The sequence below is a fragment of the Haliotis asinina genome, chromosome 9 (assembly GCF_037392515.1).
Source record: "Haliotis asinina isolate JCU_RB_2024 chromosome 9, JCU_Hal_asi_v2, whole genome shotgun sequence".
NCBI classification, from domain to species: domain Eukaryota; kingdom Metazoa; phylum Mollusca; class Gastropoda; order Lepetellida; family Haliotidae; genus Haliotis; species Haliotis asinina.
Window position 1 is genome coordinate 14,590,943 of NC_090288.1, and position 26,218 is coordinate 14,617,160.

Below are 26,218 nucleotides of genomic sequence, written 5' to 3' on the forward strand. Positions count from 1 at the left end.
CAATGGGGTGGTGGGGTAGCCTTGTGGTTAAAGCATTTGTTCATTATGGCGAATTTGTGAAGCCCATTTCTGGTGTCTTCAGCAACCTATGCTTGCCACAAAATGCAACTATGATTATCATAAGAGGCGACTAACAGGATCGGGGAGTCAGGTTTGCTGACTAATGACTTGGTAGACACATGTGACGTCATCGGTACCTAAGTACGCAGATCGATGCTTGTTGTTGATCAATGCATTGTCTGGTCCAGACTTAATTATTTAATGACCGTTGCCACATAGCTGGAATATTGCTGAGTGCAGTGTGAAACTAAACACTCACTCACTCACTCACTCACTGTGGTGTTTCCTGCTGGAATATTGCCAAGAGCGGCGTAAAACAATACTCACTCTCTCACTTAAAATAGTGAAAAAGCTCAAATACTCCTGCAACTGTTGATACAGCATGTTCTATCCAAAAGAGTGAGTGAGTGAGTGATTTTAGTTTTACGATGCACTCACCAATATTCCAGCTCTGAAAATTTGAGTCTGGACAGAAAATCCAGTGATCAACAGCATGAGCATCAATCTGCACATTTGGGAACAGATGACATGTGTCAACCAAGTCAGCAGCAAGCCTGACCACCCGATCCTGTAAGTCGCCTCTTATGATAAGCACAGCCACCCAAAAGAAAGGCAACATGAAGTTGTTTTGAACGGCACTTGTTGTTAACCTACCTGGTCCTCAGCATTAACAATTGTAGGTATTTTTTAAACCATGCATGTGATCATTTCTGCATGTTATATCTCAGAATTTACTTATGAAACACTACAGGTCCACTCATAACCCATGCGCAGATCAGAGTAATCTTCTTGCTTTCATGATTTTTAAATGAAATTGATGGGAGAACTTGTGAAAACCAGTACATTGGGTAAAGAACGTATATGACATTCTTGTGACAAGCTTTATCGTTTCAGTTAAAATCTGCACGTTTTTATTCACTGCAGATGTTTTCCTTCATTAGTCAATGACAAAACTGCGTATTATAATACAATAAATTGTGTGAAAAAGAAAATAGTATCCATGACTATGCAACCTAGTTTTGAGATTGCTGTAGTCAGAACCATAGCGTATACGTTTAGGGACTTGTAATGTAGAAGATAGGATTGTTATTCCAGTCACTCTCAAATACTTGAAGTCCCAGTATATCGCAATACGCATCACAATACAGGTACCTATTTTGCAGTATGTTGCAATACAGTTTTGTTGCCAATACACAGCCCTAGTGTCAGTCTCTTTTAGTAACTTACAAGAAACTTGAAACCCAAGTAAACAGTTAAAACATAAACCTATTGTTATTCACAATTTCAAACTCCAAGTCACATGCAGTGTTTGCTTATGCGGTAGCAGGGGTGGATAGCTCTATATCAGAGTGAACAAACCCGGTACTTCATGTATTTTGCGCTGCACATTTATCAATGGACTCATAGACTCACCCATTGCAATTCATCGATAGTTCAATGCATCATCAGGGATTGGCATAGAGAACTTTGACAATGGGCCATTGTCAGTACTATTAGCCAATTTCTGAATTTGGATTGGGCCACTGCCCTTGTACCAATAGTAAACTTCAAAATTTGAAAGCACCACTTATAATTCTAATGTTCAAAATGGCCTATGGCCCCTGCCTTTCCCAATCCCTGCATCGTTACAGCCCAAGTGTGTATGAAAGCACAGGTAACAACTACCATAGTCGTATAAAAACAAGAGCACTCTGGTTTCCCATGACCTGTTAACAACTATACTTGTGTTGTCACTAGAGGAGAAACTCCTGTGGAATAAGACAAAATGAGTAAACTCAAGGTTATCAGCTGATGTTTGCATTAAGTTATTATTTGTTTGCCAAAGTGTTTTCAATGCATTGGCGTTTTTAGGGAATAATGCATGTACTGTCAGCTTGGAATCAATATAATGTGTCTGAGTTGGGTATTAATATTGAAACTGTTTCTCTAGACTAATCCCGTGCAACTGGTGTTAGTCTGGACTAGTGCAAGCAGACACACACATGTGCACTGTCCTCTTCACCATAGCAGTAGGGTGGGAGGTAGTCAGTCATTTCTTGGATGTCAGTACATGTTTTTAGACTATTTCCTTTGCCTTTTGCTTCTTTTAAATATGAGTATTTTACAAAAATATGATTGTTTTCCCAGGACCTGACATCTGCATTGACCCGTAAGATCACCCTGAAATCTCCGCTGGTGTCGTCACCTATGGATACAGTCACAGAAGCTCAGATGGCCATTGGCCTAGCAGTAGGTGGTCTCCATTTCTGTAACAGTTTACCAGGTGGAGGGGTAGCCTAGTGAATAAAGTGATTGCTTGTCACACCAAAGGGTTTGAGTCCCCTTACTCACTCACTCACTGACGTACGCACGCACGCACGCATGCCACAATTTGCAAGTCATGCCTTTCAGGTCATAGATGTCATTAGAAGAAAGTGTTTGAAGTGTCCTTTTTGGGGGATACTACTAATGAAACTAACGAAAAAAGATTTTGGATGATAAATAGAATCTCACCCTCATGTATGCTGATATCAGTTTTATCAACACTTGTTGATAAAAGTAAAAATATCCTTGGCAAGCCTCAGATATTTGTAACTTTGTCAACCTCATGATGATATATTTGATATCAGTAGACACATGGGTGAGATTCTCTATATGACCTTCTTATACACTTGTTAACGATGGACTCCATCAGTCCTTACTCTGAATGATATCTCTATCTCTGTTGTGTTTTTTTCCCCCATAAGCTAATTACCATGGTAACATTAGCCATTCTTATTTTTTTTATTTTTTTTGTCCACAGTTGTGTGGTGGAATTGGAATCATCCATCATAACTGTACTGCGGAGTTTCAGGCAAATGAGGTCAGAAAGGTCAAGGTAAGGTCATCTTATTTTCAAATCACATCATATACATAAGGACTAAATAGCCTGTTACTGGAGCCATGTAACTTTCTGTTTTATTGTTGTACTGTACTGACAAGGCTGGTTGATGAACCCGAAGTACTGTGTTCTGTAACTAGAACTGCTTGTCTTACTTGTTTTGCACAATGGTCAAAGAAGTAAATGACTGGATCTTCCTATTTCAAAGTTGTACTGTATGTGCCATGTGAAAAATCAACTGTCATAGAATTTGGAAACGTGAAAATGGTTTCTGATATAAGTCATCAGTGAAAATGTTTGGGGGCATTTAGTAAAATTAGTTGGTTTGTTGTTGAACACCACACTCAGCAACATTCCAGCTATATGGTGGCGGTCAGGTAAATAATTGAGTCTGGACCGAACACTACCATCAACAGCATGAGCATCAATCTACGCATATTGGAAATGATGATGTGTCAACTAAGTCAGCAAACCAGAGCACCAGATCCCATTAGTTATCTACTACGACTGCAGGGGGTACTGAAGATTATATCTAACCCAGAACGATCAGCTGTGAAATGATTTGGTAAAGACAGTATGGTTTAACATGTAAGTCTTCGGTGGAAATATTTGGGGGCATTTGGTGTACAGCATGGATGGGTTTATTTCATTTTCTCTATGTGGATTTGTTTCTTGTGGAAAGATTGTTTGGCATTTATGAGATTTGATTGATTGATTCAAATCACGTAAAGCTCAGATAAAGCTGTAGCTCTCAGCTTAGATATATGCCAGACTCGTGAAGGTCCCGGGGTAGAATAGGCCTTCAGCAGCCCATGCTTGTCATAAAAGGCAGCTATGCTTGTTGTAAGAGGCGACTAACAGGATCTGGTGGTCAGACTCGCTGACTTGTTTGACTCATGTCAATTGCCAATTGCACAGATTGATGCTCATGTTGTTGATCACTGGATTGTCTGGTCCAGACTCGATTCTTTGCTGACTGCCTCCATATGGCTGGAATATTGCTGAATGCGGTGTAAAACTAAACTCTCACTCACTCACTCACTCACTCACTCACTCACTCACTCACTCACATATGCCATATCTTTGTGAAAAGAGTAATTTTGATTGGCTGTTGACTTCAAATTCATGGAAAAGAGAGTAGATTTGGTAGTCTAGTGATTAAAGTGTCTGCACATCATACCACTACTTACGTGGGTATGTTGTGGAGGTGAAACGGTCTGCTCTTACCATGACACGTTAGGTATTGCGGTACAAGGTCTTTAGTTCAGTCTGTTTCGGTTTGGTGTGTGAGAATTTACTTCCAGGAAATAGCAGGTGTCTGTTAAAGAAATGCATAGATATAAGAAAATGATTCAATTTCTAGACATTTTAGAAGTTTAAAAAGGTTAATAGAGTTTTTGCTGGAAAGTTGCTGAAATGACTTATGGTGGATACTCTCTCTGATTTGAGACACGTGCTCGTACAAACATTTTCTTTTTTTTTTTTTCATTTTTCATTTTCAAAATGTTGTTACCACAGCAACAAGATAAGGATGATGTAGTCCAAGTGATCATATTAGAACAACCATATTTTTTCTTTAAATCTCAGGTGGCATCGCATGATAATAGCAGAACAGCTATTTTTCATTTTCTTTGACTGTTGGATGGAAGTAAATTTTGTTTATCCTAAAATACACTTTGATCTGAAACATCAGTGAACAAAGTCTGAGGAGTTTCTAATTAAAGAAAATAAATAGAACAAGCTGGCCGGTGAGTCAGACCGACATGTGAAAGGCTAATAAACGTATCCTTTGTCATTTCATTACTGATCTTAACTTACTTTTTCCATTACATGTTTCCCTCAAGTCTCATTATCCCAAGCCACAATGACATTTTGATAGTGACGTGAGTAGGGATGTCTTTGCTTCATGTGATGTATGGCTCGGTGAAATAGGTGCCTCATTATTAGCTTTCAGGGAAGTATTACGTATATTCTTTTACCGAAAATGTTATTGATTTCTTGTACATAAAAACAGAATCTAATTGGTCGCAGCCAGCATGTTACCATGGGGATGCTAATCCATAGTACACCAATGCAGAAGTTGCCTTTTGTCATTAATCTGGAAATTGATACACTTGTCATCAGTTCTTGACGATATTTCTGATTTATTTGCTGAAAGGGAAAATTGGCTTGTCAGGAGTTAATTAGGCCTCTGGCAAAAAAAAGTTTCATATTGATGATTTGGCTGTTGAATATTGATGAAGCAGTTTACTGTTTAACTGTGATATATTTTGATCGATACGCACATATGATACATGAACCTTAAGTGGTGTTTTCTCTTTAATTAGGAAGAAGTCATAAGAGCTTGTCGTAAGAGCCGACTAACAGGATCGAGTGGCATCCTTGCTGACTCGCTGGACACATGTCATCGTTTTCCCAAATGAGCAGATCGATGTTCTTGCTGTTGATCACTGGGTTGTCTGTTCCAGACTCGAATGTTTACAGTCTGCTGCCATATGGCTGGAATAATGCTGAGTGTGGCTTGAAACTAAGCTCACTCACTCATTTATCAAAATGTCGTAACTGCAGTGAATAGTCTGTTTGGTGGGTAAAATATGTCATGTTTTCATCAAAATTTGTGTTCCACAGGAGATATTGCTTGTGTGAGACCAAATGATATCTCCTGGGATACAGTATATTTTGCAATGACGTCATAAACTTGATGACATCAAAATGCTTTGATATCACTGCACTGCAAGTTTAGAAGAGTGATATTTTTATGTGGTTGTCTCTTTGGTTTCAGTTTTAATGTACATAGATTTTCATTCCCCTCTGATGTTTCCCAAGGTAGAGGGGTGGCCTGGTGGTTGGCTTACTCACTCACTCTTGTACCAGCATCACATTGCTTTCATTAAACTATGCTGCAGGTAGCCATATTCCCAGTACACTTGTGCGTTGTATAGTGGACTGAATATATTGTCATGGCTATTATATTTTTTACAGAAATATGAACAAGGGTTCATACTGGATCCCGTGGTCATGTCCCCAAGTCATACAGTTGCCGACATCGTGCAGGCCAAGAAACAGTATGGCTTCTCTGGTATCCCCATCACAGAGAAGGGACACATGGGGGAGAAGCTTGTCGGTCTCGTCACGCAACGAGACATTGACTTCTTCACCAGGGACCAGTACCACACTCCCATCTCAGAGGTAAGAGACATTGTGATACCTATTGCTACTTATTGGAGGGCAGGCAGGGGGCCCAGCCGTCAAACTCCTCCTAATTAAGTTTATCTATGTGCCAGAAGTATAAGTCATGGGTTCAGATCCCAGACACTTGATTTTGCTAAGTTTGTCTGCACAATACCTATGTTAGCGGCTATGGTTTTCTTGCCATTCTGAAGACCTGGGTTTTGATACCCTATTTTGGTACAATTTGTGAAGCCCATTTCTGATATCTTCAGCTGTGATAGTGCTGGAATATTGCTAAAACTAAATTCACTCACTCACTCACTCTCTCACTTCTGTGTGAAGCTGACATGCTGTGACATCACTACAATAATGTTCAAAGCACTGTAAATTTATAGTAAAGTTCGGTTATTAAGAACTCAAACTGATGGATACAGCGACCTACATATTATACTGAACAGCCCAAAACACCACATGTTTCGAAAAAAGTACAATCTCTCAAAAGTAAACATTCATGTTTATGTCTTCTATATACAAACATGACTACAACAGAGTTGTGTTCAGTATTTATTTCAACAAAAGAATTTATGAGGTAAAATAGATCATTTATTAAAAACAATTTTCTTGTAACAATTTATGACGGGCTCTTAAAATGATAAAAAAATCAATTACAGTGTGTTGGTTATTAATTTTGATAAAAATTTAAAAAATGTAATGGCCTGACTTTTTTTATAGATGCTTATAAGAAATTGTGGGAGCTAGCAGCTGCCACTGCTACATTGCTTGCATGTAACCATGGTAACGTATTGATCTTCATGTAGGTGATGACCCCATATGAAGACCTGATAGTGGCTCCTGCAGGTGTGACGCTCAAAGAGGCCAATGGAATCTTACAGAAGAGCAAGAAAGGTGGGTTTTCTTCTGTGCGAATAAACTCAAGTTTCATATGAATACAAAGAGGCGTGGGAACATGCCAGTTTGCTGTTGTCAGAGGGCTACGCACCATATGTGATCTAAGCAAGTGTGATGGCACGTTCAATTGTTTATTGACATCACAAATGATAAAATACAGAAACAATGGTTGCTAGGTTATGACTAAAGGTGAAATGTGCACATATCATGTATATGACAATTGAGATGTCTCACCAATGTAGGTAATTATTTTATCTTCAGCATTATTGTAATATCAGAACAAGAAGGATGGGTTTTCTTCCAGTGTTAAATATATCATTGACATCCAATTGCAAAGCGCCATGACAGACATGTGTCAGAGTGGTACACACAGTAGGTGATCTGGACTACCTGTTGTCAGATTACTTGTTTGTGGAAGTGGTGACTGAGTGGGTCAGATCGCAGACTTTGTGTGATGGCGATTAGATTCCTCGCTGACTGTGTGGGTTCAAATCATGGATGGGACTTGACTCCCAAAAGTGCTAGAATCAGTACTTCAGAGGGAAAGTGAATGCTCGCCTAAAATGCGTTATATAACATTTTCATACTATGATAATGTTCATGGATAGAAAAATAATGTTAAAAAGCATGTAAAATTGTTTGATGAACATTTGTCTTTGGTATTTTGGCACTATTTTTGTAGTAATGTCATTGTACCAGGAGCCCAGGAGACACCTCTAGCTATGTGTGTATTGGCTAAAATCAGCAAAACAGAAGATTTAAATCTTACGTTTATCTTCAGCATTATTTATTGTACATATATAGTATGTATTCGGTCTTTGTGTATTCAAAGAAATGGACAGAAACAGTGAGTTCAAACTGCGAATTGTTTCTCTTCTACCCAGACATCTTGAAGTCTTGTTTTATGTAGAGTTGTGTTTTGGATGTCTGCAGGTAAACTCCCCATTGTTAATGATCGGGATGAGCTGGTGGCCCTGATTGCAAGAACCGACACAAAGAAGAACCGAGAGTTTCCTTTAGCTTCCAAGGATGAGAAGTGAGTTGGGTGTGTCACAGTTCAAGATGTGTCGGTCTCAAAATTTACACCTGTTGAGAAACTTTTTCGTGTTAGCAAGGCAGTTGGGCACATGGGACAAAAAATGTACTGTCTGAAACACAGTTGATGTTTCATGTTTGGGTATAAGGATTGAAAAGTTTATGATACATTGCCAATGAGTGTTTGAGTGAGTTTAGTTTCATGCTGCTTTTGGCAATATTCACACCGGAAATTGGCTTCACTCATTCTGCCTCACACATTGTCCCTAAGTCGGAAATCAAACTCAGATGTTTAGCGTGAAAAGCAAATGCCATAACCACTCAGCTACCCCACAACCCCTGTTGCCAATGACCTGATGCTTCAATAGTTGATACTCGTGCCTTGAACATGGTCGTATTAATACATGTATAAAGATCACAAACATTATTATCATCTTCCTGCTTCACATTCTTCAAGCATGTGACTTAGAGACTTCTTGGTCATTATATCTTGCTTGACAACATGTGTCACAACATGTTCATAGCGGTGTGGTGTCTGCTCTTAACATTACTTTGTGTCATGCCCACCATATAGCTGGATTATTACCGAGTGAGGCATAAAACTGAACTGCTATACTCACTATGTGTCAGGCAGTGCTAGGCTTACCACGAAGTTTTAGGTTTTGTTTGACTTCCTTCAGTTAGACTACTCTGAATTTTGGCAGTACCTTTTCAGATGTGATAGAAAAGTGGATATAAATCTGTGTTGAGTGGATGTGATGATGTGAATGTTGTTGCAGGAAGCAGTTGTTGGTTGGTGCTGCAGTCAGCACACATGAGGAGGACAAAGACCGTATTGACCAGCTTGTCCAGGCTGGGGTGGATGTCGTCGTGTTGGTAGGTAACATACACAGGGTCACATTGGTAGGTAACATCCACATGGTCACGTTAGTAGGTAACATCCGCATGGTCGTCACGTTGGTAGGTAACATCCACATGGTCATGTGGGTAGATAACATATGGCTCTGCAATGTGTGTTCTGTGCTCTGAACTCAGTATGAAGAAAATAACATCTGTGCTCCTCTATAGAAGTATATTATTGCAATCCAGTTTTTTGTTTTTGCCAGTACTATGAGTTATCACATTGTGTCGGGGGAAATACAGGGTTTTATCAGTCCCGAGTAATGTATGCCTCCAGCTCGTGGAATACAACCTTTTGAGGGTCTGATTAAACCCTGTATTATTCAAGTCACAGTTTGATAATGCATGTATCAAGCTGAATGTTTTTACTTTATCAGTAGAAAACAATACGCATTGAATCGAGTTGTTCTGGCAAAACATTTCCTTGCTGCCATGTTGACACCCCTTATACTAAAGGCTTGGCAAATGCATGCTTTTCTGACTTCACGTGGTCACTGAGGCGTGGCAGAATGATACAACTTTTGTCCTCCCTGCTCGCGGATTGTAACAGGTTTACATGGTATTTTATCAGTCGCGTGGATCAATCAAAACTCGACATTCTTACATGAGGCTGAATATCACTGTTATTTTCTGTTGACAGGATTCCTCACAAGGCAACTCCATATTCCAGATCAATCTGATCCGCTACCTGAAACAGAAGTATCACGATCTCCAGGTGATTGGAGGCAATGGTAAATAACTTCCAGAACAAGTCATTAACAATGATACTCAACCTCAGGATGCCTGATTGATTGTGATCACTGTGCAAGGTGTGGAGGTAAAGTGATTTGATTCATTTCTTCACCAATATGAAAATGCACACCTTACAATAGTGACTAGTCAAAGCAAGGCTATGTGAAGTAAGTGGAATTAAACAGCCAAAATAGACCCACTTCTTACCTTATTCTTCCATAATTGTTAGTCTCTTTCACTGTCAAATTGGATGATTTCCTGTACAGTGACCCAACCCGTCCAATACCTGTGCATAGTGTAAGTGCATGTGTGTTCATACACGCATCTGTGTGTCTGTCTGCATGTGAGTGTATGTGTATTGTAATATATGGGTTACGGACAGTTAATAGTTTATGGTGGGGAGGTGGTTGTGTGATGATTTTAAGGGTGTCACCTATTTTTGTCTGGGGAGTTATATTCTTCATCAATTTTGTACACATGTATTATTTGTACACATGTACTACAGGTTCATCATTGATTTTTACATGGCATGTAAGGGGGTCACTTACTTTGTATGTAATTTTTAGGAGGGGTCATTTACATTGTACTGGTACATGCTTTTCCATAAAAATCATCATCACCCACCAAGCTGTAAATTAAGAATGGCCCCAAAGTAAGTTTTCTTTGTTCTGTATTTTCCTTAATGTGTTGTCAGATATCTTTTATGTCTCTGACTTTGTGTGTCAGTACATGTATGTGATATACCTTTGTTGTATGTGTCTGACTTTGTGTGTCAGTACGTGTATGTGATACACCTGTGTTTGATGTTGTAGTGGTCACAGCAGCCCAAGCGAAGAACCTGATAGATGCAGGAGTAGACGGACTGAGGGTCGGCATGGGGAGCGGCTCCATCTGCATCACACAGGAAGGTGGGTGGACACGGTTTTTACATATGCTTAATTTCAGTCACTTGTACAAACTTCTCAGATCTTGACAATTAGAGGTCTATGTCAAATGAAGTTCCTTATTTACCAAACTGTATCAAGGCTTATAATAACTTCATGGTTTGAATGAGAATGTATTAAAACCGCCACATGTAATTTCTTATCTTAAAATGAAACAGTTTCAAATGAAAATATTACACTTTTCAAGTGGTTGGATGCTTACATGATTCGCATTAAAGATGAATATTGATCTGATTTTGATGTTGCTTGTTGTTCCAGTAATGGCAGTAGGTCGTCCCCAGGGTACTGCAGTTTACAAAGTTGCCGAGTATGCTCGCCGATTTGGAGTGCCAGTAGTTGCTGATGGAGGCGTTTCGTCGGTGGGACATATCATCAAAGCTTTGTCACTGGGAGCATCCACAGGTACGTGTTGGGAGCACTGTTTCCTGAATTCATGGTTCACTCTCAACATTCACCTCTGACAGATTCTGGACATGTAAAGGTGACTGACTTTCTAGCAGGACTTTTACTGCTACTGTCATGTATTAGACCCATTTTAACAAGAGACAGACAGATACAGAGACAGGCACACCAGGAAATTACCTTACCCATATATTAGAGACCAAGAACTGGGCACAACCAGATATAACAGATCTCAAATATTTTGTTGATTTCCATTTCTTTCTTCATAATTTTTTATTTTTGATGCATCTCACAATACATTTCTAGTTACAATACACTTTCACAACCCAAAAAATGCAAACATGGCAAGTCAAAGAAGGTAGTATGACCTATCATGGCCAAAACAATTAGCTGATATCAATATGGGAAGCCCAAATCCTCATTCAGAGGATGGGTATCCCAGAGAAAGGCACTTCATATGTTATCGGTAGACGAGAATTGTTCAGTTGTTCAGTTCACATTGTGATGATAGTTCATCTTCATATAACACACCAGCTCCACGTGGTCACAGGCTCCATGACATGCATTCACTGTAGTCGGTATTTGTTGCAGTGATGATGGGTTCATTACTGGCCGGGACAACAGAGGCTCCAGGAGAATATTTCTTCGCTGATGGCGTGCGGTTAAAAAAGTATCGGGGTATGGGATCTCTCGACGCCATGGAGACTCATCGGAGTAGTCAGAGTCGATATTTCAGGTGCAGTTTTAGCCTTGTCTTTGTTTCATGTAATAATCACTGTATCATTCTAATTTTATCTGGGGAAGATTTTCAACACCCCACAATCCTACCCTCAGACCAAAATGCTTATCATTAGGTAAGGAAAAATGTTACATAAAATGGAATCATGATATGTCGGTATTTTATATGGCAATATCAAAGTATATGATGTCATAAATCTCCAGACATGAAGATCCAGGTTAGGACTGGTCTTCAGCAACCCATGCTTACAGAGGCAACCATGCAATGTGGTTGTCAAGCTTACTGACTTGTTTGACACGTGTCATAAGCCAATTGCGTAGATCAGTGCTTATGCTTTTGATCATTTGATTGTCTTGTTAAGACCTTGTGCCATAGAGCTGAAATATTGCTGAGGGAAGCATGAAAAAAACAGACCAACAGCATCGTAATTTTCCTCCTTTCATAAATATTCCTCTGCCTGAGTACCAGCCTCATTGTCCAATGAAGTGTTCCGTTAATTTCTCTATCATTAGCTGACTAGTACAAGAATACTAGTACATATATTCTTGTACTTAGGGACCCGTGAAGGTCCCGGGGTAGAATAGGCTTTCAGCAACCCATGCTTGCCATAAAAGGTGACTATGCTTGTCGTAAGAGGCGACTAACGGGATCGGGTGGTCAGACTAGCTGACTTGGTTGACACATGTCATCGGTTCCCAATTGCGCAGATCGATGCTCATGTTGTTGATCACTGGATTGTCTGGTCCAGACTCGATTATTTACAGACCGTCGCCATATAGCTGGAATATTGCTGAGTGCGACGTAAAACTAAACTCACTCACTCACTCTTGTACTTAGGACTGTTTATTCTGTTTCAGCGAGAGTGATAAAATCAAAGTAGCACAAGGTGTATCAGGGTCCATTGTTGACAAAGGCTCCATCCAGAAGTTTGTTCCATATCTGATAGCCGGGATCAAACATGGCTGCCAAGACATTGGTGCCAAAAGTCTTTCCATTTTGAGGTGGGTTTCTTTTGCTTGAGTAGATAAAACTATCTCTCAAATGCATTCCTTTGAGATTTGTGCCTCAATTATGTGAAGCTAGCAGCATGTAATTTCAGGGGGGGGGTGAGAAATTTGGAGAAGAATTTGAGGGTAGACACCCATATTTTGAATGCAGTTGTGTGTTATGTAGACAGTTTGTGCACATAGAAATAGCTAAGTAGTGATAAAACTATGGATGTCTCTGACGCACCAAATAAACTGCATTTCTTCATCTAACATGACAGAATATTTAGCCCAACAGTTTTGTGTTAGTTCTTGTTATGTGACTATCTCAGGCTGTGTTCAGTTTACTGAAATATGCTACACTCAGTCTGTTTGCAGTGAAAACAACGAATGAATTTCACTTTAAGCGAAAAACAAGACCAAATAAAGTGAAATTAAGATTGCAAATTCTCAAAATTTTAGATTGCCAATTGAAAACATTAAGAATTATGAGAATTCGCAATCTTAATTTCACTTTATTTGGTCTTGTTTTTTGCTTAAAGTGAAATTCATTGGTATGTTTTCAGTTGTTGGCAATATGTAGCCTGTTTTCATATTGTCTTTTGCAATTAAGCTATTTTAGAGTTTCATACCAGTTTCATATTCATATCTGTGATTTTCTAGTTGGTTATGTCGTTTTATGAAAATTTACCTTCTCAGTTTTCTGAAATATCGCTGATGTGACTTTAAATCTGAACTCACTCACTCATCAACCATGCTGCAGAGCTCCAGAGAAGGCATGTATTTGCATATTTTACTGAGTAGAAATCACATTTGGTCAATTACAAATCTGGGAGTACAAAAAATGTATAAGAATCACTTAAAACCCATTAGGTCTATAATACCTTACATACTTTACTGCTGTAACTAAATTGGCTTGCTTATGATTCGTTGTGGCTCCCAAACTCTACAAAAGCATTAGCTAATGTTTTCAATGTAGGCAATGGCCATATATTCATATATTATTATAACCCAAGACACTGTACAGAGTTTACTGACTTCCATATTGAGTGTTTAAAGGTGAGAGAATTTATTGAGAAGCATTTACATTTATATGTTTAAAGTGCAAATTACCCAATAAAGATAAGAAGCACTGTGTAAAAGTTCTCAATTCTATAAGCTAGTGGGAGTATACAAAATGCTAGTTACTCCTAAAAATTTGCAATTACTCATACATAGAGAGACATGAGAGTAAATACCCAGAGTAAATACCCAGTTGCTTTAAAAATTATCTGAACCTCTGATGCTGTCCCATTTCTTGTCTTGAGAAGAGAATTGTGATAGTGCCTGGTGGTGAAAACATTCGCTCATCATTGACAAAATGAAGTAAAATCCAATGGATGGTATTTTAAATTTGGGGATATATGTTCATGTTCTTTATTTGTATTTTGTACTTTTGTTTGGAAAGGTTTTAAATTGATTAACTTTAAAATGTCAATGATATAGATACTGGTACCAGTTGAACTTACCCTGAATTTCACACTTTATCAGGTTTAAGGAACATCACTGGTCGAAATTTCCTCATCAAGAATCATTTCCTTGACAGGTCTAAATGTGTATTCTCAAACTCATTTTAATCCTTTTTTCCTGATGTGGATAAGTCATTTTCTCTGCAATATCTTAATCTTGGACTTGTGCTCTGACATTGTTTCTGTTTATTTGAAGAAATATTCTGAAGACTGCAAATGTTTTACCTCCTACAATAAATTATAGATATAAAGAACCCAAGGTGACCGCTAATTTTTTTTCTTATAACCATAGTTCTTTACACATATGTTAGTTAAAAGCATGTGGCATGAACTAAACCAATAGTTGGTTACAGCCATGTTTTCGTTACTAGCGGGGACAGTGGGTAGGCCTAATGGTTAAAGTGTAAGTTCATCATACTGAAGAAGGGAGTTCAAGTCCCCACGTGGATACAATGTGTGAAGCCCTTTCCTGGTGTCAACCACTGTGATATTGCTTGAGTAACGCTAAAAGCAGCGTAAAGCCATACTTGTTACAAGTCTGTTAATTATCAATGTAATTTACTGCTTGTGAATTTTAACCAATGTTCCAAATGAGTCAGTAGGTATGTGTTGATGTTGATCATCTTGTAGTGCCATATGTGACGACAAGGCTAGCAACCAGGTGTTTTCCTTCTCTCTGCAGACAAGGGGGATACTTTAGTTTTGCAAGACACGTGGAGCCGGCGGAAGATTTCTTTGCTGAAGTTTGGAATTATGAGAAGTTGTGTATTACGAATTTGGATTTTTGTGTCATTTGAGTCAATTCCTCACTGTCTGGTTTCTGAGATAATCGGTTTAGTGTACATGCAGCTTGCAACTACGTGTTGTAAACATTGTGGAGAAGAATGTTGTAGATGTTACATGTTGTTTTGGTTGGGATTTTGCTGTAGAAGTTGTCGCCTTGCTTGACATCCAACCCTCAGTACGAGAGGTGTGCAGTAGGAATATATTGGTTACTTTGCTTAGGGTATGCCATTGTATTGTTTCTGTCATTCATACGTTCAGTCACTGGTTTGTCTGGCCCAGATTTGATCATGTAAAGTTCATTAATATAGTGTCAGTTACTCTAATACAACAGCTTAACCCTTCTGCATCAAGGTCTCAGATAAGATTTAGCTCATGTGGGTACTGTAGTCATATTTATTGTGTGGGTATTAAGAATATTGAGTGGGTATTTCATTTTCCATTACCCACTGCTTTCAAATATGTGGGCATTTCAGTGATTTTACTCACCTAAGTATATGTCATCGAGTACGTTTGCGCAGCAGGTATGTGCTGCCGTATGTCAGACCTAATCAACACCAACATAAATTTAATGGAATTTAATTTAATTAATTAATTAATTAATTTAATTTAATTTAATTTCATCAAAACTCACTCAACCTATACTGACAGTACCACTTTATAGCAAGCAATGTCTTTTCACTTAGTTGTAAGATCTTTGCAGATTAAGTGTGTAAACACAAGATGTTTTTTTAGTTTGCTTCAAAGAATTATGTTCTTTGCTTATGATTACAAAGTGCAGCATCTGCATGTGGTTTTGTTATTCTTCAAGTAGTTAAGATGTAACTCATAGCTGATAACATCATCTAAGTATTGTATGGACCTGTTTAAGGGAACTGAGAAAATTTCTAAAAATAGAATGCTAGTTCTGTGTTGTGTGGTGAGCTTGAGTTGGTCATAGCTGCTGAAAGATTTTGACACAGAACATGTTAAATGTTGAGGTTGTAAGAGTGAGAGTGCTGTACGAGTAGCCTAGTGGTTAAAGCGTTTACTCAAATGTTTTCATGTGTGACAGTAACTTTTACTCAGTGCTATGTATATTCCAAATCAAAGTAAAGGGAAGTAGTAGCCTTGTGGTTAAAACGTTCACTTGTCATTCTGAAGACCTGGAATCAATTCCCCACGAGGGTGAAGCCCATTTCTGGTGTCCCTTGCTGTATTATTTTATAAAATATATTAAAGTGGCATAAAACCATACTCACTCACTCACTCACTCACTCACTCAAATCAAAGCACAGCAGCAACTATATTCAAGGTATAGATGATCATGGACAGGAGCTTTGTTGAACTGAGTGATTGAGGATGTGATTAATCATAAAACTGGAAAGTGCATAGTTCGTCACTTTTGCTGATATGGAAACATCTGTTATTTTTCTCATGCTTTAGATCTGCCATCGTTATTTGATGGGGGATGAGGGTTAGCCTAGAGGGTTAGCGCATGTCACGCTGATGACCTGGGTTCGATTTCCCATATGGGTACAATGTGTGATGTCAACTTCTGATGTCCCCTGCCATGATATTGCTGGTATATTACTAAAGAGTGGCATAAACCCATACTCACTCACTGACTCATTAGTTAGAAATATGTGAGCTACTATATTACCACTGGCTCAGAACATATATTTGAGACATTACAAATAAATAGACATACAGGAAAGAGCATTAAAACCTGAAGACACCATCTAAAGAGTTTCACCGATTTGAATGCTATCACGCAATCTGAAATGCACTATTCACTTTTATAATACCACATGTGGGATCTTTGTTGGTTTATCTTTCAGAGTGCTTGATTAGAATGTTTATTTTGTAGGTCGATGATGTATTCAGGTGAACTTAAGTTTGAGAAGAGAACGACGTCTGCTCAGATCGAGGGAGGAGTACACAGCCTACACAAGTGAGTAGTTCCATCATACAGGTATTTACCTTGATCTACTATATGTAGACACACCTTTGTGGCTGAAATAATTGACATCAAATATTTATTGTCCTCCACCTGCCCATCTAGAACCAAAGTGGACAGGGACAGTGCAATAGTGCTTGGTAGCTTTCACGCCAACCATAAAAAACACTTAACAACCAGGCTAGCTATTCTCGAAACGTTCATGGCTCTACAAAGGTCTTAAACCCATTCTGACCCATGAAGGTCCAGGGTAGAATATGCCTTCAGCAACCCATGTGTGCCATAAAAGGTGACTGTGCTTGTCGTAAGAGGCGACTAAGGGATCGGTTGGTCAGGCGTGCTGACTTGGTTTATACATGTCATCGTTTCCCAATTGTGCAGATCGATGCTCATGTTGTTGATCACTGGATTGTCTGGTCCAGACTCGGATTATTTACAGACTGCCACTATATAGCTAGAATATTGCTGTGTGCGGCAGTTTTTTTTCAGGCACACATTTTTGTAAGGTTGGAAAAGTGAACCTAGTGAATTGCGCTTGCGTGGTCCTGGATCTGCATACGGCTATAAATTTATACAGAAATGTAGAATATTTAATTTCTTGTCTGTTGGTATAAATGTAACTGCGACAACCTCAGGGGTTTGAGAAATAGACACTGCTAAATGTTTTATAATTCTTCATCTTTACGGAAAGTGTGAGCGAAGAAAATACAGCTTGATATCTGAACGACATAAGTGTATGTGAAATGGATGTATGTGCTCATGCATAACGTCATACTCACAAAATAAAAAATGATCTGTAATAAATGTCAAAAATCAGTTTTCTCCTATGACGTCAAACGTTGACAGAGAGGTCATGCACGTCTGAAGATAAGGGGGCATAGCTCCGCTATGGTTTACATTAGGTCACTGTAACTCTGATCACATGGAGAGAATTTGCTGTGGATGCAGACAGTATATTTTCATTACGTTTTGTTCACAGTGAACCAAACTATTCCAATACAAAGTTCACCTATGTGAGAGGATACCTTTTGGTAGTTTCGCAATTTGTAAGAAAAGATGGCAATGTACTACATCAAAAAGCAGATAATAGCAATTTTGATGGCCCTATCCGATACATAATTTAGTACTTAGATTCCGATATTCTCCTGTTTGTGTACATGTATTTGAATTAATTTTGCGTCATTATTAACAGAGTAACAGACACATCTTCAAATGTAATGAAATAACTGAAAATAATGCGACATTTTAGTTGACGTCATGGCATGTTTTGTGCATTTTGCATGTGTACTGGTTTGCTGATTAGTATTTGTCTAACCTAATTTCCACTCAGTGTGTAAATGATCTCGGCTTCTGTGACAGAATTCAACACTTTTTATACAAAACATGAAATGAATGGTTTTACTTCTGAAATACGATCCTGAATATATCAACAATTAGACGGTTTTACTAAGTATCTTATTGTGAGCAACATGCGCACCTGTCTGGCATCGGTTTAGCACAAATGAAAATTTCACAATGCTTGAATATTCATTGAATATTCATTTAGGAAATATACTTTCCTTCTTATGATTATGTAATTATTTCACTTCATAAGTATGCAACGAAAGGTACAAAGAGATCGCATTTTTTAATCTAGAACTTTTAGAATATGAATTTAAGGTTTGTCCAAATTAAAACATGACCTGGTTTATATATTTTAAACAGTTTTCGTATATATATATATATTGTTTCAGTTATATATTTTGCCAACAAATATGTTTTAATCGAATTTGAATTGACTTTATTATCCAAAACAATGATAATGAATCATAAAACGTTTTTGACAAACTCGCTCCTAGTGAGTCAATATTCATAATTGTTTTGTCTATAAAAAAGACACAAACCTATGTAATGAACAAGACAGTTCCTTTAAATATGTGTGCCTCTACATTTCATAAAATGAACAAATCATTTTCATTAATATTATCAGTTTTACTTATAAGTTGGACTTAAATCGCTGTTTACTAACCTGTTCATATGAAACTGCCATATTTATCCAAAGGTATTGAATATTGTACATCAGTTAACTAAAGCATATGTTGCAGTAATGGCTACGTGTGATCTTCCAACCCTTGTGTAGAGGCTTAAAATGTGGTATAGAACACTTACTGAGTCAATTTCCCATGTAAATATTATTCAAACAATCAAAAGCTTTCAAAGAATAAAAACGGATACCTTATATCCACAAATGATATGGTGTTGAACATGGATATATGTAGCCACTGAAATCAGTTTCATGAAAAAATATCTGAACGATGCGCAAAATATACATCACAATACTACAAGTGCAGTCAGAATGATATGGCCATTGTGTTTACTCTTGTTCAACCGACCTTCACCTCAAAGAAATTGCCTAATATGTGCAACAATGTTGACATGTGACATCACTACTGAAGACCGATTTCTTTCAAAATGTCTGCTTCACTGACAAGGTTACACAGGATTTTGTTATATCTCTTTCCTTGATTCAAGGATCTTTTGTACATGAATGTGAGATGCAAGTAATCTGAATTATTCTGACTATTGGTGTATTGTTATATGTTTTTATCGTTTACATTGTAAATGAAGGAAGAAGCCAGAAATGCCAATAAGTATCGTTGTAGTTCTGCGTGATCTTGCATCAGTCATGGCGTCACGCTGCTCTAAAAGTTTGACAGTTTCTTATGAATTATCAAATGATGGCATTGTATCTATTTTTAATTTTTCTATTTCTTGCTATGATATTCTTCCCCAGAATATTCTAAGCGTATTGAGCCATTGTAAGCAATGATTAGACTGCTTGATGCTGGAAAATTTCCTAAAATGCTATGCAGTGTAAAATCGGAATTTTTCTTTGTTTACATTTCAAACAAGCGCTGTCTTTTGGATACAGCGTTCATTTTCATACCAAGTATATTTCGTTTTGTTTTATCTAGACAGTTTGTATTGGTGACAAAGACCATTTGTATTTTGATTCTAAGATATTTGGGGAATTTTTGTGATTTATTATTTTCTCGGTTTCCGTAAAAACGTTTTGGACTTGATCTCAAAATGGGGGGATGGGCTTCGTCTCTGGAGCAGAACTCAAAAACCGTTCAATATATTCTTCAAAACTTGGTAGATATGAGTAGCAGACCTCAAAGTGGTGCCTTTTGGTATTTACAGGTTTTATTGATATATTATTTTCTCGTTTTCAATGGAAATGTTTCAGATTTAGTCTCAAAATGGAGTGATAGGCTTCATTTCCGGAGCACAACTCAATTAATGTTCAATATTTTTCTGCAAAACTTGGTAGATATATCAGTCAGAACATAAACTGGTGCCTTTTGCTATTTACAGGTTTATGTGATTTCTTAGTTTCTTGGTTTCCATGGAAATGTTTCGGTCTTCATCTCAGAATGAAGGGATAGGCTTCATTTCCAGGGCACAAATAGAAAACTGTTTAATATCTTTCAACAAAACTTGGCAGATATTTGAGAGACACCACAAAGTCATGCCTTTTGCTATTTACAAAGTTTGGGCTTTTTTATTTTTCCTGATTTCTCTGGAAATAATTCAGCCTTAGTCTCAAAATGGATGGATAGGCACAACTCGAAAAGCATTTCATATCTTTCAACAGATCTTGGCAGATAAATGAGACAGATTGAAGTGGTGCCTTTTGCTGTTTACAGATATATGGCATTTATATTTTTCATGATTTAGATTGGGAACGATTCAAACTTAGTCTAAAAATACTTTAAGTACCTGTCAGATGATGTGTCCTTGAAATATGTGGGGGCCGGGGGTATGTCATGTTCTGATGACTCTTGTTTATCCAATCAGGTGTCTTCACTGGGAAGTTGAGCATACCAATCACAACTCACTTTCACTTTTTGAATTATTTAACCGATTCATCTTGGCAACACAAATGATGCAGAGGTACTCTGAAAGAGTTCTTGCATATTTTCACTGCAAACAAACCTTCACAGCTGCCAACACTATCTTTGATGACACTGGCAAGCTCGGTTGTATCAGTGGCTTAACCGATTGGCTACTGTGAGAATGTGGAGCCAGCAAAGGGAGATAATAAAATCAGGCTGAGTCATAGATGCATCAAGGGTATAGTGGAGTTGTATCGGAATGTATACCCAGGATAAATCAAGGATGACTTAATTTCTGCCTGATTCATTATGCATGATCTGGTGTATATTTGATAATTATTTATGTTTGTTATTTCTCTTTGTTCTAGCTATGAGAAGAGGTTGTACTGAGCCATAATGCCTTCCAAAGTGTCACGATTATCTTGCTCAACATTGCCATGCCGATAAGGGCCACACCCAGGTCATCACAAGGACTTAACAGTGGTAAAAGCATTTACCAACAGACCATTCAATATGGGCCATCTCTCAGCATTATTGTTGAGATGCAGTTGGAAAACAAGCCATGCAGATCAGTATTCAGGATTTCTGGTTTCCTGAAAGTTACAACTTTCCTGACCAAATTCCTGACTACTGCAAATGCTTTATTTGCTAAATATTAGGTCTTGCTCTGATGCACCACCTCTCTGTGTGAAAAGGAGGATGATATCTCAATAGAAGGTCATGTGATGTGAGGTGTCCTTTCAAATCAACCAATCAGTGTTGATGTACAACATGTATAACAGGGCAGGGTATCTGATTCCTTTATCTTGAACATGAACTCATTCAGACAGACCTAAATGCAAATTCACCTGTTATGAAAATTTGAATATTTGATACAGCCCCATGGCATCTACACCAAAATGGGTGTACAATTTATTAAATGAACATTCTCTGGTAATTTCTTTTGTTTTGATAAAATTATTCCAAATTGAAGAATGAAATGAAGCTGATCTGATTTTGAAAGTTGACACCTTATGGGCTACAGAACCTATCCATCCTTCACTTAAAGTGGGCTTTCAAAGCATCTGGCCGTGAAGGCTTTGTCAGATGGTGACACAGAGTCGTATCAGAGTAAAGCCATCCAATTTTGTCGCTATAAAATGCCTGGATTATGGATAGAACCTGACAGGAAGCTGCAATAATCGCATCCACTCGTCAGATCAATGTATTCCAAATATTTTCAAGATTCTGCCATTGAGTGTTCAGTTTCTTTTTATTTTGCTTATTTATTCTGCATTTTGAAAGTTAGTTGTAAGGCATGCCATCAGAGAATTATTTGTTTCCAGCACTGTCCCATGGATTAGGGAGTATTTCCATTTAATATTACAGGGCTTCAAAAATCCCCTTGCCCAATACCCAGGACAAGTCACTTTTCATTTCGGGCAATCAAATAATGAAATCTTACTTGTCCATGGGCGACTAGATAATTTCAGTCTATGGTTTCAAAATGCAAATAAACTTGGATTTCATTTTTAAAAAAATAACCCTTGTGTTATAGAATTCTGCTTAAGGGCTTATGTGAGCAGACAAAGTTGTGACTTAAGTGGTTCATCGGGTTTAAATTTGGAATTTTGTGCCAATTTTTGCTGGAGACAAATAGTTGTTTGCTGCTTGTCTTGGCCTTCTAATATATGTTACACAGTTAGACATTCTTTGCGCTTGATATGTCAAGGGCATGTGTCTAATTGTCATGGGCATTATGTCTTGTTTCTCCTATAGTTATTGTAGCGCCATGAGCAGGCAGTAGTACATGAATGTAGCGCTATATAAATACCCACATTACTATTGTTGTCATTGTTGTTAATGAAGGTACAATTTACTGGATTATTAAGGAATTTGTGAAATACTCCTGTAAGCATGGAGGAAATATGAATTGGATAGGTGTGACTTTTTATTTCTTGAAATGAAGCATTGCAAGCTTGCAGAACTACCTTATGTATTGCAATTTATGTTCATGGCTGTTACAGGGTGGTTTTCTACAGATTTACTGAGTTCTGATGATTTATGTTTTGTGTCGCAGCAATATATTTGTTTACTACTACATGTATTTCAGGGTATATGAATAAGTTTTGTAACCTGTATCAAATAGTTTCTTGTCAACTTGACTGAATCTTGAAGTTCTATATGATCACAAATTTCTCAATGTGTTTGTATCATTTCTATTATTTCATGGGGCTGAGTTCAGTCGTCTTTCCTACAGCCAGTTCAGATTTCTTAAGGCATGCTTGAAGTTCAGGGGTTATAGCAGCTTATGTTGTTATGCACTGTATGGCTTGGTGGTCATCATGTCGGTCACTGGATTTTCTGGTCCAAACTCAGTTATTACAGACCTGTCGTGCAGCTGGAATATTGTGTATGTCATTGGAAAATAGACAAGAAGCAAAAATGTTTGTGGCATGTGGAACTAGTTTGGATTTTTCAGAGGAAGTAGGGATGACGATGATTTTATGCCATTTTTAGCAATATTCCAGCAGTATCAGTGCAAGAAACACTACAAATGTGCCTAATTTATGGGGGAATCAAACTGTGGCATCAGTGAGCCATGTGATCTCTGAGATATCCCACAGAGGGCATTACCATTGAAGCTGTAGCTGAAAGGGTGATCTCTCTCAAGTAATTTTCTTTCTAAGGTTACTTTGGTTTCTATGGCAACCATGTTTAAAACAGCATCTGTAGGTTCTATATTTTCACTTAAATTTGAAAGTTTGTGGATGTTTTTTGAAGCTTTTTAGTAGGTCTTCTATGGGTAACATATTCTTCGAAAATACTGTATTTTGATTTTTTTGTTTAGATACAGTCCTGAGCTGATGATAACTTGATGACTGGACAGTGTCTTTGTTATATGTGAACAATTCCATGGCATGTTTTACCATTGCAGATCCAAAAACACAATTTAGTTGGTGATCATCCCAGCATCAAAGTGCAAATACAATATTTATTTCCTTTCATCACTTTATTTGAAGTTTTTAACTTCCAGTGTGAATTTATGTGACTTCTTTTCAGGTAGAAATCATACCTGTTTTGTTTATGATCACTGTGGCACTTCATGAACAATCATATGATGTTAGCTTTAGCTTTTATGATGAAATCATATAATGTTGCATTTGTTGTCATTGCAGAGAATTTGCTTGATGTTATTAATTTTTTCCATAAAAAGTGCTTTTTACTATGTTTCATGCAATATTCCGGGGTAGCCTGGGGTAGCCTAGTGGATAACGCGTTCACTCGTCATGCCGAAGTCCCAGGTTCGATTCTCCACGTGGGCACAGTGTGTGAAGCCCATTTTCTGGTCACCCCTGTCGTGATATCGCTGGAATATTGCTAAAAGCAGTGTAAAACTAAACTCACTCACTCTTATTTTTTCCTCAAACTTTTATACAAATACTAATACTGTTGTGATGAAAATTCTCAATTCAGGACCATTTGGAAAATGTGCAGGTGTACATTCCTTGGCATATTAATAAACAGCTATTATCATGGAGTAGTTTTATTATCATGAAAGTTAACATGTTTTTGTTTCACTCTGATATTTCAGGATGTTCTTGTTTCAGGAAGGTTTGCTTCTGATCATGGCTTAGATATCAATGAAATCTCCACTAGCAAAGGCGTTGACTATAATAACAAATACCCTTGTATTTTGCTAGGAGGTCATTAAATGGTAAGATGGTGACTTATGTCCAGTGTTTCTGATGATCATGTCTTTTGCATTTGTTATGTAGGATCATTGAATCCTGTATCGAGTACAGGGATTGCACATTCGGGCATATCATTTGCATATTCGCATCTGGACAATGACTTCTTGTTACTGATGCACCTGTGCAAAACAACATTGTGTTTGTGCCACAACATAATGGTATCATCTTTGTCAAAACTGCAGTATTAGCACTTTGGGTGGCGATTTCACAGTGAAATCAACATTGTAGCCAAAGCTCCAATCCAATCAAAGTTTCTTTCTCAAAAACCACCCATGGTGGTACAAAAGAATACAAATATACATATATATATTACATAAAAGGAAAAGAATGGTGATATCAGTAACATTGGTCAGGTTAACTTTCCAAAAACAATATGTAACTATTTTGACAGATTTTTCAATTCTGACTGTTTCCTCCTTCAGGTTAAGCTTTTGTATTTGTACATATTTGGCCACTTAAAATAAAATTCATTAGCATAAAGACAACATTCTCTTTCAAAGTCTGTACATACATATAATGTATTTCATTAGGAGGCGATGTCATTATACGCTGACAGCTTGGAGTGTTGTTCATGCTATCGACCACTGGCCTTCCTTAGCAATTTTAAACCAACCAGAATATTGGCTATTGGAAAAATATATTTGCCTTGTGTTTAAGACCTAACTGTTGATTCTAAAATCTGGAATGCATAGTGAGTAATTTGTTGTAAAAATAATTTCAATTTAATTTTAGAACAATTTCAGTAACTGATATATATTTATTACTGGCCTGTGGAAGGTACTGCAGTGGACTATTTTTATGGCAATATTACACTGTGTAATACTGCTTGATGTATGACGTCATGATGGTTTACAGTTGACATAGTGGTTTACAGTTTTTATCAAACTTACTGTGATGCCAAATCATTAACTTGTTTAATGAAATGGTATTACAGGGAGGTGAGCTTAGTATCTTCTACATTTGCACCAGTCACTAAATATCTGAATATCCATCAGTTTTCAAAAATACTCAGTTTGCTGTGGCCTGACCGTGTTCAAGTGGAATCTTTGAACAGCACTAGGTGAACAAATACCATTAAAAATCAGATGAAACACACAGGAAGCAATCATTGTACTGTACAGATCCCTTGCTGCAGAATACCATGCTTAGACTATTGTATATAGATAATGTTACATATTTTTGTGTTGTTTCATACAAGTGATGTGTATCTATTTTATGGCAGTATTGTTCATGTTCCTCAAGTCTGGAACAAATCTCATGTTAGAGCAAATTATGTATATTTGCCTACTGTGTACAAGTGATTGTATACTCAACCTTTAAAAAAAGTTACAATAAAGATAGTTTAGGATGTTGTTCTCGTTTTTATTCAGTTATTTGGAGGAGTACTCCAATCTTTGGTTAGTCTCACAATCATTGGTTGAGGAGATGTAGGAGTAAGAATATACTATGAAACATTTACAAAAGTTGACATTTATATAGTTTCAAGCTTTATTTTTATCACTGTCACTACTCTTCAAACACCTTTAAGCATTGGTTTGCCTGGCCTTCGCAGTTTCCATGGAAAAGCTGAAATATTGCTGACATAGCATGAAACAACATTTAGTCACTAAGGAACCATTCATAATTTATGGCTGTTGG

The 26,218-nt window shown here is 37.6% G+C and overlaps 1 protein-coding gene across 1 annotated transcript in view; it reads left to right on the top strand.

Moving 5' to 3' along the window:
* LOC137296078 (inosine-5'-monophosphate dehydrogenase 1-like) overlaps positions 1-25,932 on the top strand; it is a 47,037-nt gene extending 21,105 nt beyond the window's left edge. The window contains exons 4-16 of the mRNA XM_067827739.1: positions 2,188-2,289; positions 2,843-2,917; positions 5,903-6,109; positions 6,910-6,997; positions 7,934-8,036; positions 8,815-8,911; positions 9,576-9,666; positions 10,480-10,575; positions 10,870-11,013; positions 11,605-11,749; positions 12,610-12,753; positions 16,879-16,962; positions 21,215-25,932. Coding sequence (XP_067683840.1) covers positions 2,188-2,289; positions 2,843-2,917; positions 5,903-6,109; positions 6,910-6,997; positions 7,934-8,036; positions 8,815-8,911; positions 9,576-9,666; positions 10,480-10,575; positions 10,870-11,013; positions 11,605-11,749; positions 12,610-12,753; positions 16,879-16,962; positions 21,215-21,236 — 1,398 coding nt within the window. The 3' untranslated portion in view covers positions 21,237-25,932. The remainder of the gene's footprint in view (positions 1-2,187; positions 2,290-2,842; positions 2,918-5,902; positions 6,110-6,909; positions 6,998-7,933; positions 8,037-8,814; positions 8,912-9,575; positions 9,667-10,479; positions 10,576-10,869; positions 11,014-11,604; positions 11,750-12,609; positions 12,754-16,878; positions 16,963-21,214) is intronic.
* Positions 25,933-26,218: the final 286 nt, after the last annotated feature.